Source organism: Mycteria americana, chromosome 1, assembly GCF_035582795.1.
Source record: "Mycteria americana isolate JAX WOST 10 ecotype Jacksonville Zoo and Gardens chromosome 1, USCA_MyAme_1.0, whole genome shotgun sequence".
Lineage (NCBI taxonomy): Eukaryota > Metazoa > Chordata > Aves > Ciconiiformes > Ciconiidae > Mycteria > Mycteria americana.
Genome location: NC_134365.1, coordinates 133,703,423 through 133,729,372, shown reverse-complemented (window position 1 = coordinate 133,729,372; position 25,950 = coordinate 133,703,423). Strand labels below are relative to the sequence as shown.

The 25,950-nt window shown below is 40.8% G+C and overlaps 1 protein-coding gene across 2 annotated transcripts; it reads left to right on the top strand.

Annotated features, from left to right (window-relative positions):
- The first annotated feature begins 751 nt into the window (after positions 1-751).
- On the top strand, positions 752-25,728 carry ZFX (zinc finger protein X-linked). Of its 2 annotated transcripts, XM_075520954.1 has the most exons (8): positions 752-892; positions 6,949-7,037; positions 7,491-8,057; positions 17,017-17,166; positions 17,364-17,507; positions 17,600-17,734; positions 20,264-20,404; positions 21,893-25,728. In XM_075520954.1, exons 2-8 carry the CDS (start codon positions 6,977-6,979, stop codon positions 23,077-23,079), a joined length of 2,385 nt encoding a protein of 794 aa, XP_075377069.1. In that variant the 5' UTR covers positions 752-892; positions 6,949-6,976; the 3' UTR covers positions 23,080-25,728. The 2 variants fall into 2 exon arrangements, with proteins under 2 accessions (XP_075377069.1, XP_075377078.1); XM_075520963.1 differs by lacking the exons at positions 752-892; positions 6,949-7,037 and adding an exon at positions 9,190-9,267 and having other exon boundaries at positions 8,013-8,057.
- Positions 25,729-25,950: the final 222 nt, after the last annotated feature.

Here is a 25,950-nt window from a genome sequence, read left to right as displayed (position 1 = left end):
AGCGCCGTCCCGTCACGCGTGGAGGGGCCGCCTTCCGCGTGGAAACCCAGGGCTCCGGCTGCGCCCGCCGCAGCCCCCCGGCACCGAGCCCCGCCGCCTCGTCGCCGCTGTTTGTTGTTGTTATTCGCAATAATTCCCACTGGTGGCCGCGCCCCGCGCCGGGGTGACTCGAGGCCACGCAAGCCCCGGCCCAAGGCCCGCGTCCGCCCCGGCGCGGACTTTCCGCGCCCCAAAAATCCACCCTCCCCGGCCCCCGGCGCGCAGACGCGAGTTAAACACCCCGGCGGGAGCGCGGAGCCCGCCGGCCCGCACCGGGGCCGAGCCGGGCCGCAGGATGGCGGCCGCGGGAGGCGGAGGGCGGGGGAGGCTCGCCCGGGCGGCGCCAGCATGGATGGGCCGGGAGGGGAGGGGGGTCCCCGGGGCAGCTACTCCGCTTCGGGGGCGCACGCCGAGCCCCGAGCGGCGCTTCGCGGCCGATCTGCGGCGGAGGCGGCTGCAGGAGGAGCCGCAGGGAGCCGAGCGCCGCCGCGCCTTCCCCCCCCCCGCCGCCGCCGCCACCACCCCCCCTACCCGCGCCGGCTCGCCTCGCCCGCCAGCGGCCCCCGGCCCGCCCGGCGGCCCCGGCCCCGGCGGGCGGCTGGCCCGAGGCGGCGGGCAGCGGCGGCGGCGCGCTCCCTTCCGCCTTTTCCTGGGTCTCTCTCGGGCAGTGACGTGACGTGCTGACGGCGGGCCCGGCCCGGGGAGCTTGGCCGCTTCCACTCAGCTCCGAGCTCGGCCCCTCCCTCCCCTCCCGCCCGCCCGCCCCGCCGCAGCCGCCGCCGCCGCCGCGCTCGGCCCAGTCGCGCTGAGAGAGGCCGCGCCGAGGCGAGCGCCGCCGCCCGCCACCCGCACGGTAAGCAGCCCCGGGGCTGGGCCCCGCCGCCCGGCCCGGGCCGGGCCTTCCCCTGCCCGCACCAGGCCGCAGCGCAGGCCCCGAGGAGGCCGCAGCTAGGCCGCGCCAGGGCTCCGGCAAAAGAGCGGGCCGCAGGGCCCGGGCCGGCGGGTTCCGCACGCCCGCGCGGCCCTGGGCAGCGGGGGCGGCGGCGTGAGGGGAGCGGAAGCGGAGGGGGGTGGTTGCGGGCCCGGCGGGAGGCGGGCGAGGTCGGTGCCAGGCCCCGGGCCCGGCCGAGGGGGGTTCGGAGAGTGTCTGGAGGAGGAGACAAAATGGCGGCGCGCGGGGGGGTGGAGGCGGAGGGCGCCGGGCGCCATCTTGAATTAATCGCTCGCCATAGCCTGTGCCTCCGCGCAGGCTGGGCCGGGCCGGAGGGGGGAGCCCCTGGCCCCGCTCATCGCAGCGCCGGGCCGCAGGCTCCGGGGAGGGCGAGCCCGTAGCCTCCCCACCCCCGCTTCTCCCCCCTCTCCCCCGCCTCTCCCTTCTCCCCGCCTCGGCGCCTGCCAGCCAGCGAGTCGCAGGGGAGCTCGGCGCTTTCCGGCCCGTGGCGGCTTCCTGTGCGGCCGCGCCAGGGCTGCCAGCCGTGCCCCCTCCTGCCGCGGCGCCCGGCACACCAGCCCCGCGATCTCCTCTCCTCCCGGCCGGCCGGCCGGGAATTTGGGCAGCACTGGCTGGGCAGCGGTGGGAGGTTCGCCCTCAGCCTCCTTCGCCCAGCCGCTCCGCGAGGAGCCGAGTGGGGAGGCGCGGGGCCCCTCAACCCCCTTGGGGCCCCCCCTTGGTGCTGGCTTCTTCTCCTCTCCTCTGGCTATCCCCTGTCTTGCAGAGGTCCCCAGTTGAGTGGAAAGTAGTTTCAAAGGGGCGTCCGGCACTGGTTGTTTCCCTAATTTAGGTTTCGCTAAGAATTAGCTTAGGTGTCGTCTGATACACACCATCTCTATGGAATCTGGAGAAAACCCATTTCTTTAACCAGTGTCTGCACATACTCACACCACTGAACTACAACAAAGAGGAAAAGACTTGAGATTTTTTACGAAATCGCAATGAAAACAGTAGTACTGATTCTCCTGCCAAAACTGAGGGAGATGCATCAAGAAATAAACAGCTAAATGATTACACTGTCACATTTGTAACATCGTTTTTATTCTTCCATTTATTCACTTATCGTGGGGCTTATTTCCAAGATAAGAATTAGATGCTATAGGAGTATAATTTTTTTACCTTTCATGTGTGTGTGATTGAGAGCTTGTGTGTACATCGCATTTTCCATAAGTGGGTCACGTAGGGAGAGTTGTGACGCTGCAGCAATAGTGTAGACTGAACCCACAGTCGTCTCATAACCACCGCGAAGCTTCGGGTAGCTCGGGGCTCTAACCCAATTGGGACATGCAAGGCGTGCTGCAATTTTTAATGTGATGTAGCAAGGCATGATGGGAACTTGGTTATGGTTGTACACTAAGTCATCTCAGCGTAGGTGGGGGCCGGGGCTTGGACGTGGGGAATTTTGCTGTTTATGCCTTGATTTTTCTGGGAAGGGTCAGAGTTTTGCTGCGCAGGTATTTGGTGTATGTCCCTGACCCCAAATAAGCAGATGTACTGTTCTTTCCTTAGAAAGAGGCAAAGGACTATCTTATGTATTTCTTTTTCATAAGGGTGGCTTTTCTGAAGTTTCCCCTTGTTCTCTTTTTCCTTTTTTCCCATTTTCCTTTTTTTTTGATGAGAGCAGAGAAACTGACAGTTTCTGTGACATATTAAAGCTCTTTTTTCTAAGGAACTCTATTTTTAAAGTTGCTCTCTCTTTAAAACGTGACAGCTCGTCTATTTCTTTTTATTTCATCTTGATTACCTTGCTAGGGCTATTGAGTCAAGGATTTGTAATGTGGCAAGACTAGTGCACTGTCTGCGTTGCTGCTCTTGACTGATTGTACTCAAGATCAGATTTACGGAAAATAGCCATTTTTATTTTGGGAGGTTACTTTATTGCTAATAGCTTAATACCATTTCTTCCACTAATATATAATTTTCTGTCTGTCCTTCCACTTGAAAGTACTGCCTTGACTTTCATGAAACCAAAACCAGCCAAGTCTCTGATTAAATAGGTAAAAATCAATTTGTAAGAACTAACTTTACAAACGGAATTAGGTGTATTTCAGAGTTGTATTAATTCTTGATCCATGTGAAGCTGACATATACCCAAGCCAAGTAAAAGATGTAGATGTTTAGCTCTTTTCATAGGTATAAACCCTGTTTTTAAATGCCTAGGCTTTTTCTGTTGTAGTGGTAGAAGAGCAGTTCCCAAATTACTGAGATTTGAAAAAAGAACCACGTAGATTTGGGTGTTGAGAAGGACTAAGTGTAGGGAAATGGCTGGGCATCTGCTTCTCTTTGAGAGTTTAGGTTCCCAAACCAGAACTGAAAAGTGATTCTGTCTGCTTCAGTGCCAGAACCTGCTCCTGAGGTAAGCATCAGCTGGAATATTTTGACACAACTGAGGGGACTTTCTGCCCTTCTTGAAATCTTGCAGAAAAATGAACTGCTTGAATTGCTTCTTAGCCTTATGGTACCACAGAGATTAGGGTGCTTGCCAAGGAATTTGAAGGTATTCGGTGTGGTGCTCACAACAAGAAGCTCTGGTATTTCTCGTGTCGCAGAACAGTGCCTTCATCACCGAGCTGTTGGTCGGTACAGAACGATGTGGCATACTTTCCTTTGTGTGGCTGAATCTTGGGCCCCTGTGCTGGCCCACTGCTCAGAGTAAGAGCAAGTGGGAAGAAACACAATATTTTCTCATCTGCTGGTTAGAATGCTGAAACCCTGAAATGATTTCAGGAAATTTTGGGGGAATTTTTTTTCCCCATCCATGAACAAATGCCTTGACACCTTTTTGGATGGCAGATTTTGATTTAGGCACCTTTATAATTTTAGATGGTTTAGTTAAATCCTGTCTTAAATGCCTGCATCCTCTTCTGGTCCTCTTTCTGCAGCAAACTTCTGTGGAGATGGGGTCTGTGCCCTAGTGGAGCACTTTTAAAGTCTTTATGGTCCTGCACAGGGGTAAGAATTTCTGTACATGAATTTGTTGGCTGGGTCTGGGTGCAAAAGCGCATTATGGGAAACCTTATTTAGCAAGAAACTCGTTCAGTGAAAGGGTAGGGTTTTTTTTCCTTCTTCTTTGGAACAAGTACCAAAGCATAAATTTTTAAGACTCAGTCTTGAAAGCCCATGTGCCTGGGAAACTTCTTCAGTTCCTGTAGAACCTGAGCCTTTGTTTTGCAGCATATTATGCCCCTGTAGGTGAAAAGACCTCGCCAATACAGAAGAGGCCACACTGTTATGCAGAATATGCAGTTGAAGGTCTGCTGGAGTGTCACTGCTGGTGGCAGTGTCTTTCTGAAGCTGCACCATCGTGAACACCACAGAGACTCGGTGGTTTTAGCATCTGTCACCTGGACTCTGGGCAGCAGTGGGAGCAGCAGTGAAGAGATGGTGTCAACGGGCTCATTTTGGAAACTGGGAAGTAGTGGTGGCAGCCTCTGGGTCTCATGGTTGAAGAGGATAGCCTTACTCATAGAGACAGAAATTTGGGGAGAGAATAGGCTAGAGAAAGTACATTCATGAATCATAAGAAGTAGGAATTTGTGGTGGAGTGGTGGTCAGGTGGGTGATGAAAGCAGGAAACGGAGAAAACGAATGCCAGTTCTTCCAGTAGCTAGTGGTGAACTGGCACTTCAAGCTGGTTGGGTCCTAGCTGATCAGAGGCTAATATGTATGATAATACAGGCCTCAAAAGCACAGGCAGAAACAGTGTCTTGACTTTTCCCAGAGAGCTGGACAGCAAGTGCTAGCTTCTTAGGTGTGTGTTGCCCGAGGAGAGAGGCAATTTATTTCCGCCAACCCTTAATACCACCCCCCCCCACCCCCCCCACCCCCACCCCACCCCACCCCCCCCCCACCCCCCCACCCCCCCCCCCCCCGGCTCCTCCAAAAAACCCTCTGAATTGCTGATACAATCTTCGCTACAATTGACGAGTAGCATGGCTTTGTGTAAATGATGGGAGTGCGCTGTAGTTACAAGCTGGAGAGAAGAAATGAGCGGGTCAGGAGGTAATGAACAGGATATAGGTACAGACCCACAAGAAGTTGGAGAAGAAGCAACAGAAAAGAAGAAACTAAACACTGAAGACAACACAGAAAAGATGGCAAGATGAATAGGAAAGACATTTGTAATAGACTGGGTAGGTGTATACTGAATAGATGGAAGTAAACCAATCTGGGTATGAATAATTCTTGCTTAAATGACTCTATGAAACTTAGTTATTCTGTTCTTATTTCTGTGGCATGGCAGAAGTTGATTGCCATCAGTCAAGCTATGTCTTGTATCTGAGGCTGAGAAATGCTTTTCTTCTGCTCTTGATTCTGAAAAAAGCATCTATGTGACGAGCTGTTCCTGTTAATAGTGGGTGCTTCTGACAGAAATGCTTGACAGAATAATTGTGAGGTGATTTATGTCCAGCTGGACACCACAATGATTTGTTAGCGCAGCTGTCTTTAAAATATAGGGGCCTTCCAACTGAAGATCACACAAATATGGAACCCCTTGGAAAATTATTAGACTGCTACTGCTTTTCCTCCCGTTCAATTTCTGGCTGTATTTCTCCCTTGACTTGTAAAAGTGTATTTGCTCATATATAAATTAGGTGGTTAGCTGCGAAGAGTTGAGAAAAGTTGAGCTAGAAAAATGGTTAAGTCTGGAAAATACTTGCTACAGATTATGGCTGTAGGTTTGTGTTTTGGAGTAGTTGTTAATTTTTTCTTTTGTATAGCAGTTTCCCCCATGAAGACTTAATGTAAATGTTAGTTGACGTAATTTGGAAGGGTTATGATTCTTATGGAAACCTTGGGCAGAATCTTAATGTTTTCTCTAGGTATTTTGTGAAAGTATCACAGGTGTGGGGAGATTTCTGCCTGTCACTGTGAAAACTGTTTGGAGGAAGAGAACTGTATATTCCACTTGTGCAGAAACACGAGCCGAAACGTGTAGCAACATTCTGTTGCCTCTTGCTGCGTTCTGCACTTAGGAAACTAGTTGGACTAAGTGCAAGGGAGTAGTACAAGTTTATGTTAGATCACATTTTACCCAACTAGGTTTGCCTGTTCCTAATTACAATGCACCTATGTAAGCAGCAAAATTTAGATTGCAGTTTCAGATTTTAGTAAGTATTTTAACTTCGTGATCTTGTTTGGTTCTTTTGTTAAGAAGATTGAAATCTTAAGTTGTTATTATGCATTGAAGTAATGTTGACATTCTGCTCAAAGAAATTTGGTAGAATATGACATTTGGTAATTTTTGAGAACTGGTGGTATTTTTTAATACAAAAGCAAATAGGTACTTTGTCTTGGGGCAGGAGTTTTTAAAATATTCACACATCTGGAGTTTGAAAACATATGGTGTTATGTTCTGGAAGCAGTTTACAGTGATGATTTCAATTCCTGAAGTAACACAAGAGTAACTTCCTCCTGACTGCCCAAGTATGAACACAGGGGACATGAAAAGCAGTGTGCATTTCAGATTATTAGCTGTCTACTTTTAACTTACCATATCGAGCTTTATTGATTTGACAACGCTGTATTCCCTACCATCCAAGAAAGACTTCAGTGTGAACTTGTGTAGGTTTTGTCTTAATTTTTTTTTTCTTTGTAAGATTATAAGGAAATAATATTTTCATATCTCTTTATCAGCTGCTTCTGTGTTTGTGGAGCTGTGGGGTTTTGAGAAGTGGACCTGCAGTGTTGGAGCTCACACTCTTCTTATTCAGACCCTGGGTATTTGGTGTTCTAGAGTAGTATTTCTGGAATCCCAAACAGAGGTACCCTGAGTGAAATCTGGTCCATCTTAAAGTCAAGAGGTGTTATCTGTTAACTTCCATGCGCCCAAAATTTCTGCTTTTCAGTGCACAGGCAGAGGCAACCTTCACAGCATAATACGAGTTAAATAACCTTTCTTCTTTACCCTTCTGCAGACACTGTGACTGATGAGAGTTAAAGGCCATGGATGAAGATGGGCTTGAATTGCAGCCACATGAGCCAAATGCATTTTTTGATCCAACAGGTCTGTCAAGAGATAATATGTAGATAAGAGTGTTCACATTAGATGCTATTGACTGTCATTTATTTTATCTTTGCTAAAAAGTGCTGTGCTGCATCAATGCTTTTGTATAGTCACTTTCGATTTTCAGTTGTTTTTATTACTCAGAGCAACATGAATGAGCTACTGTTCTGTCAAGTAATAGTTGTTTGGGTATTGGGGGAGAGTCTAAAAATTGGTAACCTTTTCCAGGAGAGAAAATGTTGTTCATCTTAGTTATGTGAGCACCGACTGAGGACTTGCTTTATCAGCTCCCCATATATCTGCCTATCTTAATTGCTTATAGGCTGTTATGCCTGTTTTACTAACTTGCAGCATAGTGTAAAAGTTGAAATAAAATAGAAGTAATTTAAATTATTAACCACTTCGTCTGAGTTAGTTTTACAATTTAACTGCTATTTTAATTATGTTTTTCAGGAGCTGATTCAGGACATATGGATGGAGATCAGATTGTTGTGGAAGTACAGGAAACAGTATTTGTTTCAGATGTAGTCGACTCAGATATAACCGTGCATAATTTTGTTCCTGATGATCCAGATTCTGTAGTAATCCAAGATGTCATTGAGGATGTTGTTATCGAGGATGTTCAGTGCCCAGATATCATGGAGGAGCCAGATGTATCTGAAACTGTCATTATTCCTGAACAAGTGCTGGACACAGACGTAGCCGAAGAGGTTTCTTTGGCTCATTGCACTGTCCCAGATGATGTTTTAGCTTCTGACATAACAGCAGAAGCAATGTCTATACCAGAACATGTACTGACAAGTGAGTCAATGCATGTACCTGAAGTTGGACATGTAGAACATGTAGTTCATGATAATGTTGAAGAAGCAGATATTGTCACTGATACTCTGGGAACAGATGTTGTTTCTGAAGAAGTCTTGGTGGCAGACTGTGCATCAGAGGCAGTGATCGATGCCAATGGAATCCCCGTGGAACATCAAGACGAGAAGGGCAACTGTGAAGATTACCTTATGATTTCCTGTAAGTGTCTGGGTAAAGCCATTGAAATTCTTATGATTTGGGCCTGGGTGGTGCTTGAAATATCTGAGGGAGGGCTTACAACAGTACCAAAAACAGATTTTCTGTATTATTGAATGAAATGCAGATCTCACAAGTGTGCTCAAATGGGTGTATTTTTAGGAACACGTACCAGCTAAAAATTCTGGTGAAGCTAATGGAGAGAAATAATGGAAAATGCATGTCTGATTATAAATTATTTCTGTAGCATTTTATAGCATATGAACAAAAGAGTAAGAATTCCAGTAAACCAAATGCCATATACTTAGTAAGAACTGAAAGACAATAAATGTGACATTGTTTGAAAACACGTATATATGCAGGTTACTAAGATTACTGCCAAGACATTAAGAAAACAAAAAAACCCCTATTTCATGGAAAAGGGAAAGTAAAAAACCCTGTTTTTTGGAAGTCCAAATGACAATTTGTTATCCTTGCCTTGTTTTTTGCTAAGCCCCCACCCCTTCCACCCCATTTATAGTTAAATACAACAATATGGTTTTCTTTGCTGTTAGGATGTGTTTTCTTCTCTTGATTAAGCAAAGAACGGAGGTATGCTGCTAACAAAAAGAGTAGCTATTGTTGCTCATAGCTGAGAAGCAACCGTGAATATCTTAATCTCCCTTAGGAACAGTGGCACAATCTATTTGAATCATATTTCAAAAGACTTAAAGTAGAGGATGGAGAAAAACAGAGCATATCATCAATCCTTTTTCTACTGAGGATATCCATTTGTGCGAACTAGAGCTTACTCTAAGTATGTTACTTATTATAGTGTTTACTCAGTGCAGCACCTAGGAACATCAGAGTGTCACTGCTGAACATTTGTTTGTCAAAGAAATAGAAAAGCTTTGTTAGGCTGGTTTTGTTTAATTGCCATTTCAGGCACTTCAATTTTGTCTAGCATTAAATGACTCCATTGATGAGGCATACTTCATGCTCTGCTTCAGTTACCTTTTTTTTTCTTTTTTTCTTTTTTTCTTTTTTTTTTTTTTTCCTTTTTTTTTCCTTTGGACACTTTTTTGAAATGTATAATAACTTGTTTTAATTTTATATTCTGTACTTACGGATTTTAATGTTGCTTCTCCTTACCTAGGATCACTGCATTTCTTAATTTATCATCTCTTGAGTTCCTTGAGTAACCTTGTGCAGCCATGTTTTGAGTTTATATGAGGTACAGTTAATTCTCTATTATCTGGGAAAACAATGAAATGGGATAATGCAAAATATGGATAACACAAAATATTGTAAAATTAAGCTGCAAGATCATACTGAGGTGAAATAGGTCAGGGATGCTGCTTTCTGAAATGGTATTTATCCAAACTAATAAATGCACTCTGTACATTATGGTACAGATAGAACTTTCTGATTCTGGACCCGAGTTAGATCAGATGAAAGCAGCTCAAATGCTTCTGCACCTGCAGCATAGTTAGGCAACAAAGTGGATAGTCCACCTCTGGATAATTGAGGCCTGACTGTGTAAAGACTCTGGTGGTGATCCTTACCTGTTTCTTATCGCTGACTGTAGCTCTTTAAGATGCTGTTGCTCCTGTCTCTCTGCTCGCCCTTCCCTTGCAGGTTATCATCCTGTAGCATGGCCAGCAGAGTGAGGCCTCTGGGCTGCTGTCATAGGAACACTTTGCAAACTTTGTGTAATTCGAGTGAGAGGGGTGGGTAGATACATATCCCATTCAACCATTGCCAGTGGCTGAATGAGGATAGAATGTCTTGGTGGATGCCATATTGCATGATCCCTAAAATACCCACCCATCTAGGAAGTCTTCTTAGATGTACCAGTCATCAACAGGTGGTAACTGGCAGAAAACACAGTAATTTAATTGTTCAGTTGTGCTGGGATAGTCTCCATTTTCAGTCATGTATTTCTGCAGTTTCATACTCTATTTAATATTAAACACCTCTTGATAGTCTTGGAATTTACTTTGTTTAGATTCAGAACCTTAAATAAGCCAGCACTTAAAACAATCGTTATGCTACAAAACATGCATCCTTTCTATTTGTGTTTAAAATGTTAAGAATATTCTACAGTTAATTTTAAAGGGAAGTTCCCTATTACCACCTACTGTGTTTAAAGCCTGCATAACAAGTTCTTCTGGTTGTGAAGTCAGAGTCTAGTGCTTTTCCGTCAAGTAAAGACTATCTTGCCAAATAGTCTCTTTGTTGTATGGAAAACAGTATTTGAATTAATTTCCCCCCCTTTTTTTTTTTTTTGCATTGGCAGTGCATGTATTTATTGATCTGTTAATTGTCTCAGTTCTTCAGTTGAACTTAGTATTAGGTGGTTTTTAAAAGGTAGTAACATCAGCCTAGTTTTTGATTTGTCATCCTAACCTGTAAATTTGTGCTTGATTCTGGCAAACCTCCCTGAACTGCTGGGGCAGATGTTGGAATGTAATTTTGTCTGCCATTACAGTAGCCAATGTAGCTGCTTCCCAGATCTGGGAGCTAGACTGTGTTCTTCAGAATGCTTTTGCCTGTCTTCTTTTATCTAGTCACTTGCAAAGCAGGGAGTGACACTTTGCATTCTTTCTGTTGTAGTTTTCTCAGTCTATATTCTTCAGTGGAAGTTATTGGCAAAATCTTTTTGCTATCTTCTTCCTATCTTGTGGCTCTCTTTAAGTGTTTCCATTTTTGTTCCTAATGAACTGAGTCTACGTAGATTTTCTTAAGATAATTTTCTTAGCTTTATCCTGAAAATACCTGTTTTGAAACAACTAATCTGTGTGTACTTCTCTTAGTGTTGTGTTTCTGCCTTCCTTCTTGGTTTCCAACTGGTTTGTCTTGTCAAAGAGTACAGTCCCTGTGGGTTTCATTCTGTGACTTTGCTTCAATAAACTCAGTATTTTAATATTTCTGTTCCCATTTGGATTTAATTTAGCTTCTGCATTGATATGCCTTTGTTTTTTTCATTTCCAAGGTAATGTTTCTTGGCGCAGCTTGTATTATCACTTACCTTTTGATGTACTCACCTTTTTTCTTGGATACTTTGTCTTTGCCCTCAAGCTCCATTTTTGGTCCATGGTAGATTTAGGGCACTTACAGCAGAGCAGAATCAGATATTAATTCAACAAAGAATGCAAACTGCTACTAGGTAGTAGCTAGAAAAGGATTCAAGAAGGTTTGATAATCAGTTTTTCTTTCACATATGCCATAACAAGCCAGTTCATGAGTTTGGTCAGGAAAGGATAAATTGTGTTCTGGCTCACATTGGCACTAATTATTTGGTAGCAAATTTTAAGTCTTGGAAAATCGTTTCTCCGTAAGTGAAACAGTAATGGTGAGATTAGCTAGTGTTTGTCAAAACAACAACAAAAAAACCCAACCCAGCATTTACTAACCAAGGAAAGTAGTGCCTTAAACCTGGCCATAAGATGGAAATTAAGATTTTTGCTTGTCTGACTTTATTTGATTTGGCAAAGTAAGACACGTCCTCTGGCATGAACTTGTTCCATAAGACAAAAAGTTGTACTCTGGTATACTCTTACTTAATTGCACTAAAAATGGTGAGGCGCAAAGGAGGTTTGACAAGGGGAGTCTGGAGAGAGGAAAGGGTAGCGTCACAAAGTTTAAACTGCAGTTTTAGGAAGTTATATGATGGTTGCAAATACAGGGGCTATGTTTTGTCCATCCATATCCTTACTTTGCTCTGAGTTAGACGTGTCTTTTGTTTGTTGTATCTGAATTAACACTTTTCATTACAGGAGTCAGAACCCAGGGTACTAAAGGAGAGAGAATAATGATTGCATCTTGTCATAGGTCTAGGTGAAACCTATCTTTTCTCATCCTTGTTGGATGTTTAAGTTGAAAGCAATGGATCTGATCAACAAAGCCATAAAGTTCATGCCTTCATTAGGGCCATCCACTAGACTTCTAGTCAAGAAAACAAAATGCTTTTATTTGCCTTTTTTAGCATAAATAGGTACCTCCCTCTTTTTCCCTGGAGTTTCTTAAAGATGCAGGAAATCACGTTTTTCTTTCTGTGAGGTGGAACTTGCTGCCTGACCACTGGAATGGCACCAACAGTTGTTGCAGCCGAGGCTGCTCAGGAGGTCACCATGAGAGGTGAGGGAGATGAGAGTTCCCTTGGGCTGAGTGATGCCTCAGAGCTTAGTCTGATTTGTGTGCTGGGGAGAGCAGGATGAGAAGGACAAGTGTTAGATACCAGTTTGGAGCTAAGAAAGTTCTCCTCTGCTAGATTGCTGCCCTGAGGGGAGCTTCAGACGCATAGGGTATACTGTTGCTCATGTGTAATGGCAATGGCATTAAAATCAAAATAGAACAGATTTCTATTTTCTCACACGTTAGGAAACCTGCTTTGCCATTTAAGAAATAATTGGACAGTAAAAATAACTTCCTCAGTGGACCAGGAATTCTCTGCTGTCAAGTGAAGTACAAGTAAAATGTTTCTATCACAGATAACTGAACAAAGTCTGTCTGGGGAATACAGCATGCTTTTAATCTATTTTAGAGAAAACAGAATAGTTAGCAGTGGCCTTTTTCATTAAGTGGTTAAATAGGGTTGTTTATTTTGTAAGCAGGCAAGTATCCCATGATACGCATTTTTTTAGCAGCAAAGAGAATCATTTGGGAACATAAAGGCTGACAAAATAGATGACTCTCGTCTAATTGCTCCATAGACAGATTTTAAGATCTGTTAAACTGGTGTAGAGACAGACTTTTTCTTAGAATGTTTGTAAGAATTGTTTCCATGTGGTTTTTAGCAATAAGCAGTGTGTACTTGAAAAAGAGAAGGTTTCTTAGTGCTTAAGTGAATTGTATCTCTTATAATCCTTTTATTTTCCTCATTAATCACATATAGTGGAGAAATGGTAGGAAGGAATAAATGTAAAAGCTTATGGAAACCATTAAAAAAATAAAGACAGTTACAGATATTTGCATTTTTCTAGTTAGGAGTAAAAGACTGGAAGGCTACAAAGTCTGTATCTGCTGATGCATTAAATATTGGATATAAAAAACTAAAAACAACTTAGTGAGCAAAGTGTATGTGTCATGGTTAAACAAAAGATGTACCATTTAAGCAAATGCAGTATGCAGGATCTTGGGCTAGCATTTATGCTCCTATGTGGGGAAACCAGCCTCAGCTGGGTTTTAAATATTGTTTTTGTTATCAATGCACAGGAGCCTGTTTCTGTCCCAAAAATGCCATTGGACATATTTTAAGAGGAGGGTAAAGATACAGGAGATAATTATTGGTTGGACATTATAGTTTATGACATTATATGATTTTTTTTTATTAGATGTAATATTTTCTAGGAGACAAATGCTGTCATCATGATAGAACACATATTAAACAAACAACCTGTTGTTAATGTTGCCTGCATCTTTTATTTCTTTGCTTTACTCTTGATTCCTTTTTTTTATCTGTTGGTCTCTTTTTGTTGATTTCCTTGTAATGTAAATGATAACTAGACAGGCTTTAAATATGCCACATCTTTCATGTTGTGTGACACCTTTCTCATCTGTTTGTGCTTTTAATAAAAATTCAAGCATTATCTCTATATGGAAGCAATTACTGCAACATTGGAGAAGCGCATACGTTTTTTAGTTGTTTCTTGCAGCTCATAGTATGCAAAGAACAGGCTCCTTTAATCAGTGAAGTCTGTGAAGAACATCAGCAAACTAACCATAGAATGCATCCTTGCAATTTACGTAAAATAATGTCGTGTCTAATAATTTTTCTCTCTCTCTCTTTTTTTTTTTTTAACTTGGAGAATTAGTCTGATTCCACTTCCTTACTGAAGTAAACCTACCAGCTAGTAGCAGGTGGGGAAAATACATTTAAAGTTTTTAGTGTTCAGTTAATATCTAATGAAATGGAGGCACAAGGTACGACAGCATTGGAATCATGCTATCTGAAATTTTTTCTAGCATGTGACTTGTGATTAGTTTAGTAACTGCCCAGCATCTCTACTTGAAGGAAGTGGTCTCTTACAAGCTTAACTAATACTTTTAAGTACTTTCAGGGGCTTTTTTGTACTTTCAAAGAACAATGTGAGAGATCAGTCATGCATGGTATTTGTGAGATCGCTTGATAGGCTGTGAATTTGAATGAAAAATTCAAAACATCATCAGAGTTCCAACTTCAAACATTGATCAGTCGAGTATTTATGAATATAATTTTCTCTTGATTGTGAGACTGAGATACATGAAGAATGCAGAAACATGGGGAAAGTGTTAAACAGAAATCAAATTTCATAAATGCTGCCAGAGCATCAATGAATCAGTATAGACAAATGCTTATGTAGCCATAGGACAAAATACCATGGAAATGGTTCTTTGTGTGATAGGTACCCATTCTCTTTCACCTTGTTTGTCTCTTCTTCTGATTTTTATCTTTTTTCCTACCTTTTTCTTTCCACACTACTTTTCTTCCTGCTACTGTTTGCTACTGTACTGCAAATACGATTACTTTTGAAGCCCTTCAGGGACTTCAGTTTTTCAAGTATTACCACCTGTCAAGAGTGAAATTTTTTCCTTTTGGATGAGAAAAGTTGGCCCAATATTCCTACAAATCAATTTCCTTACAGTTTAATGGTGCTGTTCAAAAATACTTAAACCAGTTGTTACATTTTTAAAACATTGTTGAATATAGAGGGAAATTAGGGATAAAAACGCTCTAAATTATGTAATTATTTTAAAAAATCATGTTGTTTAAAAGATGACTTTGAACCTTGGACTTATTTCAAAGAGTAAATGGAGCATATATTTAAGATCTAGAATTCTTCTGTTGTGGTGAATGTTATCAGTGGATACTTCCATATATATATGGAAGTAAAAAACTGTTTTCTTTAAAAGAAACCAGCCTGTTTCACATGGTACACATAGGTTTGTTTTCTCTTTGATTGCTTCAGCCATAATTTTCCTTCCTTGAGTATGTTCCAGCATCAGTTGAGCTTGGTGGCAGACTTCCCCTTTGGCTTCAGCAGTGTAAAATCAGTCTACGCTGATTTGAAAGCCTTCCAAGTACACGTGCGTGACACTGGAAACAGCCAAGTTAAAGGAGAACAACTACATAAATCTAGTGTAGGAACGAAAGCAAGTTTTCTTTTTGTCAGAGATCCAGTGACATTTGGTGTTTCATGCATATGCCAAAGAATTTATGAAAGTCTGCTCAATAACTGAATATACATACTGTGGAGCTACGTTGTTGACATGATTCAAAAGAACATCTTAAGGTTTTTACTTTTGAAATGCTTTGGGGTTTCAGCTACAAGATGTTATGTTGTCCTGTGGCACAAAATCATTTTTTAAACATCATACTGCTTGAAACATTCTGTACGGTGACCATTGATCATGAACTTGCCGTAAGAGTATGTGATGTTTTTTCTGCTGCTGTTTTGGTGAGGAGAGAGAGAGACTTAATTTATTTTAGTGCTTCGTAATTTAATGTTATTCATATTTCTTTGTGAATAATGATGTCTGATTGAGAAGTTGTACTTCAATACAGTTGCGTTTGATACATGAGACAGAACATGTGCTAGTTTATCTAATTTAAAGGCTAATTTATTGACTTCATGGCAGGAAAATAATAGTAATGTTTTGAGCTTTTTTTTTTTTAAGTAGATCTTAAAGTAAATGGAAGAGTTGCAGTTACTGAGTAGTAAAGCTATGATTTAGTTATGAGGGTAGTTTAATGACTGCCAGTAAAATGAGCATACTTTATTAAGTATTTTGTATGTGCTAGGCATGGTAGTTAAAAATTCTACAGCATTTATGCAAAGGTTCTTACTTTAGTATAAATTTCATGTCTTGTTGTCATAAATTGAAGTTATGCATGGCTCTGAGGGAGCCATGTCAGCCTCCAAAAGTGACTTTATCAACAATAAAGTCACAAATTACAAAAGTAAGCCATCATGTTAAGAATTCTTAAATAGTCTCAACACTCGAGAAACTTCTAAGGCTTCTTAAATTGGGAGATTCTCTGCAAGTCTTGAGATGGTGGATTTGGTTTTTGTCAATGCATATTTAGTATTTATTTCCTTAAAACCCATGCTTGGTAAAGTAAGATGGTGTGTGTGTGTACATGCCTATGTAGAGTGTGTCTCAAAAATCAGAAATGTGTTCCTCGTAAAGCTGGCTGTTAGCCATGTTTATGTGGGAGGCCTAGGCAAGTTACGGCAATTCAAACTGAAGCGTGGTGTCAGTGCACTTCTGAAAGGGAGAGAGCAAAATTTGAGATGATAGGAAGGAGAGTGTATAGAGCTACAGCATAAAATCCAGTGCAAGTCCCTTTCAGTAAGGGAACCATGAACAATTAGTTGAATAGGTTCACCAGTGCTGTAGCGTCAGGGCAGCGCTTTGACACTGTGCTCGATCCCTCAGCTGTTGAGTGGATGAGGAAAGTGGAGGGTTTTCTTCCTGTAGTTTTCATTTAGGTTTCCTCTCTAGTCAGCTGAAGAAACACCAATAGCACCGCTTTGCAAGGAACCAGGTCTGACAGGCTTGCATTAGAGACAGGGTTGAGCAACAGATAATGCTTTTGAAAAAAACAGCTAATAGCTTATTAGTTGTGAAGGAGAAAGCAATTAAAACTGAGAATAAGTGAAATTATGCCACAGAGTAAGTACTAATGTGCAGTTTCTTCCTACCGTCATCTTGCTGCAGATCACTATTTCCCTATTAGCATTGCCTGGTGTGGTGCTCATGCTTTTAGTCATATCACTGCAGCACTCTTGCACTTCCCCCTTAACTAGAAGATATGGCTTGAATTTATTTCTGTGTTTATTGTTGTTGTTTTCAAGGATATGAAAAAAAATATTTATGGGTAGGTTCTTTATCACAACGTAATTTTAAACTGCTTCCAAATTTGAGCAATAAAGTAATGAAGTCTTATATATGTCTGTCCTGTATATGACTGGATAATTGTAATAACTTGTTTTTGTAGTGGATGATGCTGGTAAGATAGAACACGAAGGTTCTGCTGAAATTACCATGGAAGCAGAGTCAGAAAGTGGCTCTTGTAAAGTGGATGGCATTTGTCCAGAAGTCATCAAGGTCTATATATTCAAAGCAGATCCTGGAGAAGATGATTTAGGTAAAATAAGCTCATTTTAGAATACTCTAACCTGACATTTGAAATTTTGCATAATGAGAGACTGTGGTTTCTCTCAAGTCATCTGTAAAGAGCTGTGGGTCTAATGTTAAAGAGTGACAAACTTTCCGTTTTCTGCGGTTTAGCATAGAATTTGAACAAAGTGTATTAAAATATTTTACTCTGGTCTTCCTAATTAGGGGGCACAGTAGACATCGTGGAGAGCGAGCCAGAGAATGACCACGCAGTTGGATTACTTGATCAAAATAGCAGTATTCGTATTCCAAGGGAGAAAATGGTTTACATGACTGTAAATGATTCTCAGCATGAAGATGAAGACTTAAGTAAGTAGGTGGCTTTCATTTGGGAACAGGGATTTTCACTTTCAACAGTGCAGTGTTCCTATTAATTTTTTCTTGACTTCTTTTTCTCTTAGATGTTGCAGAAATAGCTGATGAGGTTTATATGGAAGTGATTGTAGGAGAGGAGGATGCAGCAGTGGCCCATGAACAGCAAATTGATGACACTGAAATTAAAACTTTCATGCCCATAGCTTGGGCAGCAGCTTATGGTAGGTAATAATAAGAATTATTCCTGGTGACACTGTCTGTAGCAAAATGTTGGGGATTGTTTTTTGGAGGGTAGTGGAGTATTTGTGCTTTTGTGTTTGTTTTTAAAGTTTTAGTGTAAGAATGGTTTCTTGGCATAATGAGCCTTAAAATTAGAGAAGAAGAGAGAAGCTGCAAAGCAGGCTTCTTATTCCTATTTTAACAGGCATTTTCCTTCATATTTTCATGATGTAGAAGGGGAGGTACACGAGCTTTCAGCTGAAAAATTGCATCTCAAGTACATCTGTCCTTCACAGTTTTAGGACACAGTAAGAGCTGGCTTGGGAATAGAACTGAATATTTTTATTTTGGTGGAGGGGGGGAAGCAGATGGGAATATGTAAGATTCAGTGTAACAGTGAAAAGCAACACTGACCTCTAGCTTGGTTTAAATGCTTTCTAGAAGGAACATATACATATGTGATTTCACTAATGGAAATAATTAATTGATTAACAAAAAAGAAGCTGGAGGGAGACATCTTAAAATTCTAGCAGAACCTTGAGAATATTTCCAGCATGCAGAACCATGTTTCTTGAATGTTAGTATCTGAGCACCAACTGGTGCACAGACTGATTTCCAAAATTTACGTAAGCTGGTAGACCGAAATCTCGTCTTAGGAATGTTTCCATATTGCCCCGTTCTCCTTCTAAATGTACTTAGAGTAAATGAAGCAGAAGAAATAGTGGAGTAGAGGACAAAACTTAGGTTATATGTCTGCATGATGTGGATTGTGGTGATGGTGGCAGCAAACAAATGGCGGGGAAGTACTGAGAATGCGATGGGGGCTGGAATCATGGACGTAAGTCAGGGGAGAGCAAGATTTCAGGGAGCAGCGTGTGTTAAAAGTTGCTTAGGAGATGGATGATAGTGCACCCAAAGCCTTGTCTTTGGCCATATACTGTTGAGCACAGTTTCAGTGAAGAGGAAAGGACAGAAGCCAGGTTGAGTGGGAATTAAAGATTAAATTAAGTGAACTTGAAACAACAGTTTTAGGCTGAACATTCAGTGGTTTTGGAGGAGGAGAAAATTGAGCAGAGTGTATTAAGAACAGAGATGGAGTTGAAAGAATTTCAGAATGTGGGAAACAGTGGAGTCGCTGCATTGTCAGCAGTAAGCAACCTATAACATGCAAGGTGAGAGGTGGTGGGGAAGGGAAGAAATAATGAAGCATGAAGGCATGAAAATGGCAGAGGTTTGTCATCTGCACTTCTCAGAACTCTTCTCCACTTAAAGAGGGTTTAAGAGCTGATAACAATGGCATCTTAAAATGTTAAATTTGTTTTGTTGCTGTATTGTAGCAAAGCCCATTGCCACTGTGCTTTACATTCCAAAAAGTTTTATTCTAGTATTAGAAAATGTTTGGGGCCTGTTTTGTGTTATACTCTAGAAGGACTCTTCATACACCTGTTGCAAGCTTTCTATGTGTAAGGTGTGAAATGGGTTTTCGTTTTCAACATTTGTCACTTGCCACATTTGCTGTTCAACACTTGAGCTAGCATATAGATCAGAATCTTCAGGCTCTGCACATGCCTGTTCCTGGCTCTGAGTCTTCTTACATTAATCATGAGTATTAATTCTCAGCATTCTACAAAGGGAACAGCTATTGAGCATCTTGCACTTTCTTCCGCTTCAGTCTTCCTGTTTTACTTGTGTGCTTTGCTTTCACTAGGAACTGTTGCCTTCTGATTCAAGTAAATACTTAACCACAAAATTTATTATTAAAATTTACGTATGCCCTTAAATCACCAATGTTAAACTGATTGCCAATAAATACCTTCCTGAATATATAGATATACTTACTTGTAATTTTCATGTTTGTTTTACATCCAGTGATACCATTTGTGTATTAAACACGAAGCTCTGTGAGGCAAAGATTGTTTCCTTCTTTCTATTATACAATACTGAGCATGCTCTTTGTTTCCAGTAGAAAGAATTTGTAAGTGTTAAAGCATCAGGTGTGCAAATAGTAAGTAGTGTACTTTGTGTACAAGTTCATGGGCTGTTCAGAATGATTCTTTGATCACAGTTCCAGTTCTGAAACTTGGTGTGTGAGAAACTTTGGTCAGGTGAATTCAGTGTCCAGAAGTGAATGGGAGCTCACACATGAATGTATTTCAGTACTGAGAAGAAAATGAGGCACAGTAAATATCACGACATGCTATTGTTTACTGATATTAAACATTTTGGGCACAATTAGCAACCAAAGAAATGCAGAAAATACTGCATTTAAAGGAGAAGTCATTGTGAAATGGAAAAGCATTAATTCCTATAAATTGTGTACTCCTGCAAAATTAGTTTAACAAAGCCAGTGCTTCCAGGTGGATAATACCGAACATAATTTGTAAGTTACATACAGAGAAGTTTTGCAGCTCATCCTGTATGTTATTATGGTTTGATTAAATGACCAGATAATAATTTATCATTTCTTCTATTGTTGCTCGAATAATCTGTAGAGTGATGATGGTAGGTAACTTTTTCACTTATCTTGTTAGGTAATAACAATGATGGCATTGAAAGTCGGAATGGCACTGCAAGTGCTCTTTTGCACATAGATGAGTCAGCTGGACTTGGGAGACTGGCTAAGCAAAAACCAAAGAAAAAGAGGAGACCTGAGTCTAGGCAGTATCAAACAGGTGAGTATCTGGTGGCTGGCTGTAGTCTCATTCCTCTAGGCACTTATCCATAAACAGATGTACTTTGCTGGTAGGGTGTGCAATGTCTTGTAAAAAACAGTGATTATTTTGGGAATTATTTTGTTGGCAACTCTTGTACATAATAAATGAGTGCGTATTTTGTTTTAAAGTTTTTAAATGCATAGCTGGTTTGGATTGGGGGGGCTATTTTAAAGGAAACCATCTCTGACATAGAAGAACTCAGTGTCATAGCAAAAGGTTAAAAATCTATGTACTTAACTTGCCACACCAATTTTAATGTTTAATGTAACTTTTTAAAAGGTGATGTTAGATAAACAGTGTTCTGTAATAGTAGTTTTTAAAAACCCTTTTTGTCTTTATTGAAAATATATAGAATAATACATTGCATTATATCAGCTCAATAAGTAACTGGAAAATCTGGACATTATATGTTACAGTAGGTAGTGTAACTTCTCTACACTTTTCTGTTTTAATTGTGAAATAAATTGCCTTGATGTTCACGCCAATGTTCTTACTTGCATCTGTAAGAACAGATGTGCTGTTTTGGCATTATTTGGTTTCTGCTGTTAGTGTGTTATGGTCTGAACGATTTATTTGGTCTGATAAAGTTGAAAGAGTACATGACTCTCTTCTTTAGCAGCCTTGCCTTAAATGATACTAAAAGTTTCTTTCCAAATTGTGACTTAACTGTAGGAGTTCTGTTTTGTCTAGCACTGAATTAGTAAACCAGGCAAATTTTAATCTTGAAGTTTGCTTTTTCTATTTCCAGCTACCTAGTCAGTTCTTCTTCTAAAACATTTTTGGAAAAGAGAGCTTTTTAGCATGCCTAGGCAAATTCAGGGTAAACAAATGCGGCTGATGGATGAGTGCAAATAAGTTCCAAAGCTTTGAGGTGTCCGTACGTGAAATGTGTTCTCATTGATTCCTCCTTGATACCTGTTCAGACTGTAACTGTGACAGATGGCACAAGAAGGAGGTGTTAGTTGGGGGACATGTGAATTGTAGTCAGCGGTAGGTGATTAAACTGCCAGATTAAACTTTATCTACAGATTCATGGAAAGTCAGAGAAGATCATGTGCTATGCTTAATATGTAACACTTAGTTTAACAAGTTGGCTGTTGTTCTTTGCACTAGTGTCAGTTTTGGCGTGTATTTAATGTGTGAACTTGGTCAGAATTCTTTGTGGTAGAATTATTTGAGGTGAAGAACAGCTGGGTGATGCTTTGGTTGTCTCCATCAAAAAACTGTATTTCCTTTCTCCTGATAATAATAAGGAATGAAAGTCGTAATTCCCTCAATTTCTTCCACCTAACCCAGTAACAAGCTTGTTTATTATATAGTGTAGCGTATGTGTCTGACTCTGATCTTATTTAACAATTCAGCTTATTGTTAAGGTTGAAATACGACATTTATTGAAGTGTAATATTGTTATATAATATTGAGGAAGGGTTTTTTGTTGTTTTTCAGCAATAATCATTGGCCCTGATGGTCATCCGTTGACAGTCTACCCCTGCATGATTTGTGGAAAGAAATTTAAATCTAGAGGTTTCTTGAAAAGGCACATGAAAAACCACCCGGAGCACCTTCTTACTAAGAAGAAATACAGATGCACAGACTGTGATTACACTACGAATAAAAAAATAAGTTTACATAACCACTTGGAGAGTCATAAGCTGACCAACAAAACAGAAAAGCTTATTGAGTGCGATGAGTGTGGGAAAAGCTTCTCTCACGCAGGAACTTTATTTACTCACAAGATGGTGCACAGGGACAAAGGAGTTAGTAAAATGCACAAGTGCAAATTCTGCGATTATGAGACAGCAGAACAAGGATTACTGAGTCACCACCTTTTAGCTGTCCACAGCAAGAACTTTCCTCATATTTGCGTGGAGTGTGGCAAAGGATTTCGCCATCCGTCAGAGCTCAAGAAGCACATGCGAATCCACACTGGTGAAAAACCGTACCAGTGCCAATATTGCGAATACCGATCTGCCGACTCTTCTAACTTGAAAACTCATGTAAAGACTAAACACAGTAAGGAAACGCCATTCAAGTGCGATATTTGTTTCCAGACTTTTTCAGATACCAAAGAGCTACAGCAGCATACGCTTATGCATCAAGAAAGTAAAACACATCAGTGTTTGCATTGTGACCATAAGAGCTCAAACTCGAGTGATCTGAAACGACACATAATTTCAGTCCACACAAAAGACTATCCTCATAAGTGTGATATGTGTGATAAAGGCTTTCACAGGCCTTCGGAACTGAAAAAACACGTGGCGGCTCACAAGGGTAAAAAATTGCACCAATGCAGACATTGTGACTTTAAGATTGCAGATCCGTTCATTCTGAGTCGCCACATACTCTCAGTTCACACAAAGGATCTTCCATTCAGGTGCAAGAGATGTAGAAAGGGCTTTAGGCAACAGAACGAGCTGAAAAAACACATGAAAACACACAGTGGCAGGAAAGTTTATCAATGTGAGTACTGTGAGTATAGCACTACAGATGCCTCAGGCTTCAAACGGCATGTTATTTCCATTCATACAAAAGACTACCCTCACCGTTGTGAGTATTGCAAGAAAGGTTTCCGAAGGCCTTCAGAGAAGAACCAGCACATTATGCGGCATCATAAAGATGTTGGGCTGCCTTAAAGTCTCTCTCACAGACTTACGGCTGGAATTATAAAGGAATTTTGCCTTTCGGGCAGTTAGCTTATTTTAAAGCCAATCACCTGCGATCACACACAAAAAAACAACAAAAAAAAAAACATACTGTGCATTTGATTTGTTGCTGTATAAAAATAGGATTATTGCTTCTAGTTGACTTTTATACCTTTTGTTCAATAGCGTGTTCTGAATTCTATTCAGTTTGTTTAATAAATGAAGAAAAGATGGCAACAATAAAGTTGCATTTAATAAAGTAAACCCTGTCTCTTACTGAATTTTTCAACCATAATAGTTTATTTAAGTATATTTATCTTACTGACCTCGTTGATACTCACAGTGTCCATGTTAATGCAGTTTTGTCGTGAATTTTAAAAATATGAAATTTCTCTTGATAAAATTGTCAGAGGTGTGTATAAAATGGGGAATTGTGACACTGAAGATCAAGTCACTAGGGCCCACCTGATTGTCTTGTTTTGACTATACAGACTTTGTGGCAGGTTAACTATTTTCCGTTTCAGGAGTTACACATCTAACTTTATTGTGGAAAACTATTCTGCATTTTAATTCAGGCTTCAGAGATAAAAGTTTTAAAAAGTGGTTTGGGGCATTTGTTACCTTTCTTTGGCAAATTTAAAAGTATGCTCAAATACTATGTTTATTGTTCTGTGCTTCTTTGTCTTCGAAAGGTTTTGCCTGTTACAAAATGAGTTGGGTTTTTTTCAATTTACTGCTGTCTTAATGTTGGAAACATAAAATACTGTTGTTCCGTTTGCAGAGTTCATAGATCACAACTGTCTGTACGTGCCGGTAAACGTACCTCAAACTTAATGCTTTTATGTATATTAGTATTTCTTTGAAAGAACAGTTTGTGGTTCAAGTCACATTTTTATTGTGAGTTGTTTTAGAATAAAATGTAAGACCAAGAGGTGCCTCCATTTTGGAAACGAGATATTTACAGTGAGAGCTTCAGAGGGGGATGGAGTGGAGCAGGTGTGTTCATAAGGAGTAGAGATGTTTTAATGTAGATATCCTTAATAAGAAAAGTAACTTATGATAGTAACAGGACTGTTTCTAAATTGAATGTTTTTCTTGAGCCATTAGCAGCTGTGTTAAGCTGCTGTTTATTAATTAGTACAGTATCCAGAATTAACCCAGTTCTTTTAATCTGTTTATAAACAGCTGGGAGAACATTACAATTATTATATGCAATTTTGCCACCTGAAGACTATTATAAAATAGCGCCATATAATTTGCTAATTGCAGCATAAACGTACCAAGCACGAAGTCACGTACCTGAACGACAACTGTGGAGCAAAAAACCCAAACCGTTTAATTACACGCCAGATTTTAGGACCCGGCCCCACTCCCCTTGCTCAAATTCCCGCCGAAGCCACTGGTTGACAATGGACTGCAGAATTCGGACCCAGCTGCCTGCCAGCTTAGGATAGATTTGCAACAAACAGTTCACTAATGGAAAAGGTTCAGAGCCTGGCCCAGTGTTGGCTTTTGTTTCTAGGCAAGCAGACTTCTTACTGAAATCAAACGGGAATTTTAGTGATGACTTCAGGTTTGGGGTGATAAAGGGACAAAGGTTTCCTTTCAGATGTGCATCTTCTAAGCCTTTTGTATTTTGTTTTGTTACCGAGCCCTGCTCCTACTGCTCAGCCCTTCTGTTTCACTGTAAGCCGACATACTTGTGTTTAGTTCGCAGTTCAGGAGAGTCGAATGCCATGTCACTACCTTTATCAAATAATATTTTTTTCTTCTGATGCCTGCTTGACAGTGCCCCCAGACTTGTCAACTGTGCTCTTGTATAATATTGCTACTAACGGGCCATGAACCTTGAGTGTGTAATACCTAGATGTGCTGCACTGTGCCTTCGTTGAAATCCCCGGTGAAGTCAGTGGATTTCCTACGTGGCTGTAGCTGTCTGTCTGTTGCCTACTGATTGCCAAATCAGATGCAGTAAAACCCACTAGAGATTTTCCATTCGTGTCTTGCAGAGTACCCTCCTGCGACGTTTTTTTCCCCCTCTTACGTTCAAGCGTTTTCTAACTGGAAACCTGACAAGTGTACAAAATCTGCATAAATTCCCATAGCATTGCCGAGGATTTTAGCCATTTTGAACTTATTTTTTTAAATAAGCTGAAAGACAAAGAACACAATTTTACACATTTTCTTTCTCTTGCGTAGCCTGGAATCATACACACTTTTTTTTTTAAAGCACAATGTTGAAACTTTTTTTTTAATAATTAAGGGTTTGGTCAAGTGGATTTTGTAAAATGTATTTGTCTGTATAAAGAGAAAATGAAATTATAGTTATTGTTAATGTACTGACATTAGTTACAGGTTAGTTTTAATTCTTAAATAATTTGCTTAGCAAATGCTATAAAATGGATGTTTCAGTTTAATGTTTAAAAAAGGTACAGATTTTTACAAGGACATAATATAAATTATTGTTCTGTAGAAAATACCCTGTTAAATATTGTATACGTCCTTCCCTCTGTACACTTTGTAAAAAAGACAAAGGAAAAAAACAAAATACATAGAATCATATAGGGATGTGTGACATTATTGTAATTGTGTACTTGATAATAACGTGAAAAAATAAAATTCAAAATATTTTCCTGTTAATGAACGTTTAGTCTGTTTGATGCCAGTACTGAGACCAAGCGTTGTTCTGAGGGACACGGTCATCTGCAGCTCTAGTGCACTTCACCTTATTTTTCTGCTCCCCATTTTTCAGCTCATTTTGTGTAGTACTGGGGTGCAGGAGATGCAGTCCCTCATTGGGTTGAAATGGACCTTTACGAGAAAGTCTGCAGAAGCGAAAGGCAGGGATGGCAGGTCTTCGGA

What these genes read in the sequence shown, in the direction of transcription:
- ZFX (XM_075520954.1), top strand. Translation starts at nt 6,977, where the DNA reads ATGGATGAAGATGGGCTTGAATTGCAGCCACATGAGCCAAATGCATTT. An exon ending in AGATTACCTTATGATTTCCT is followed by an intron (nt 8,058 to 17,016) that starts GTAAGTGTCTGG and finishes TTGTTTTTGTAG; the next exon opens with TGGATGATGCTGGTAAGATA. An exon ending in TCCTGGAGAAGATGATTTAG is followed by an intron (nt 17,167 to 17,363) that starts GTAAAATAAGCT and finishes CTTCCTAATTAG; the next exon opens with GGGGCACAGTAGACATCGTG.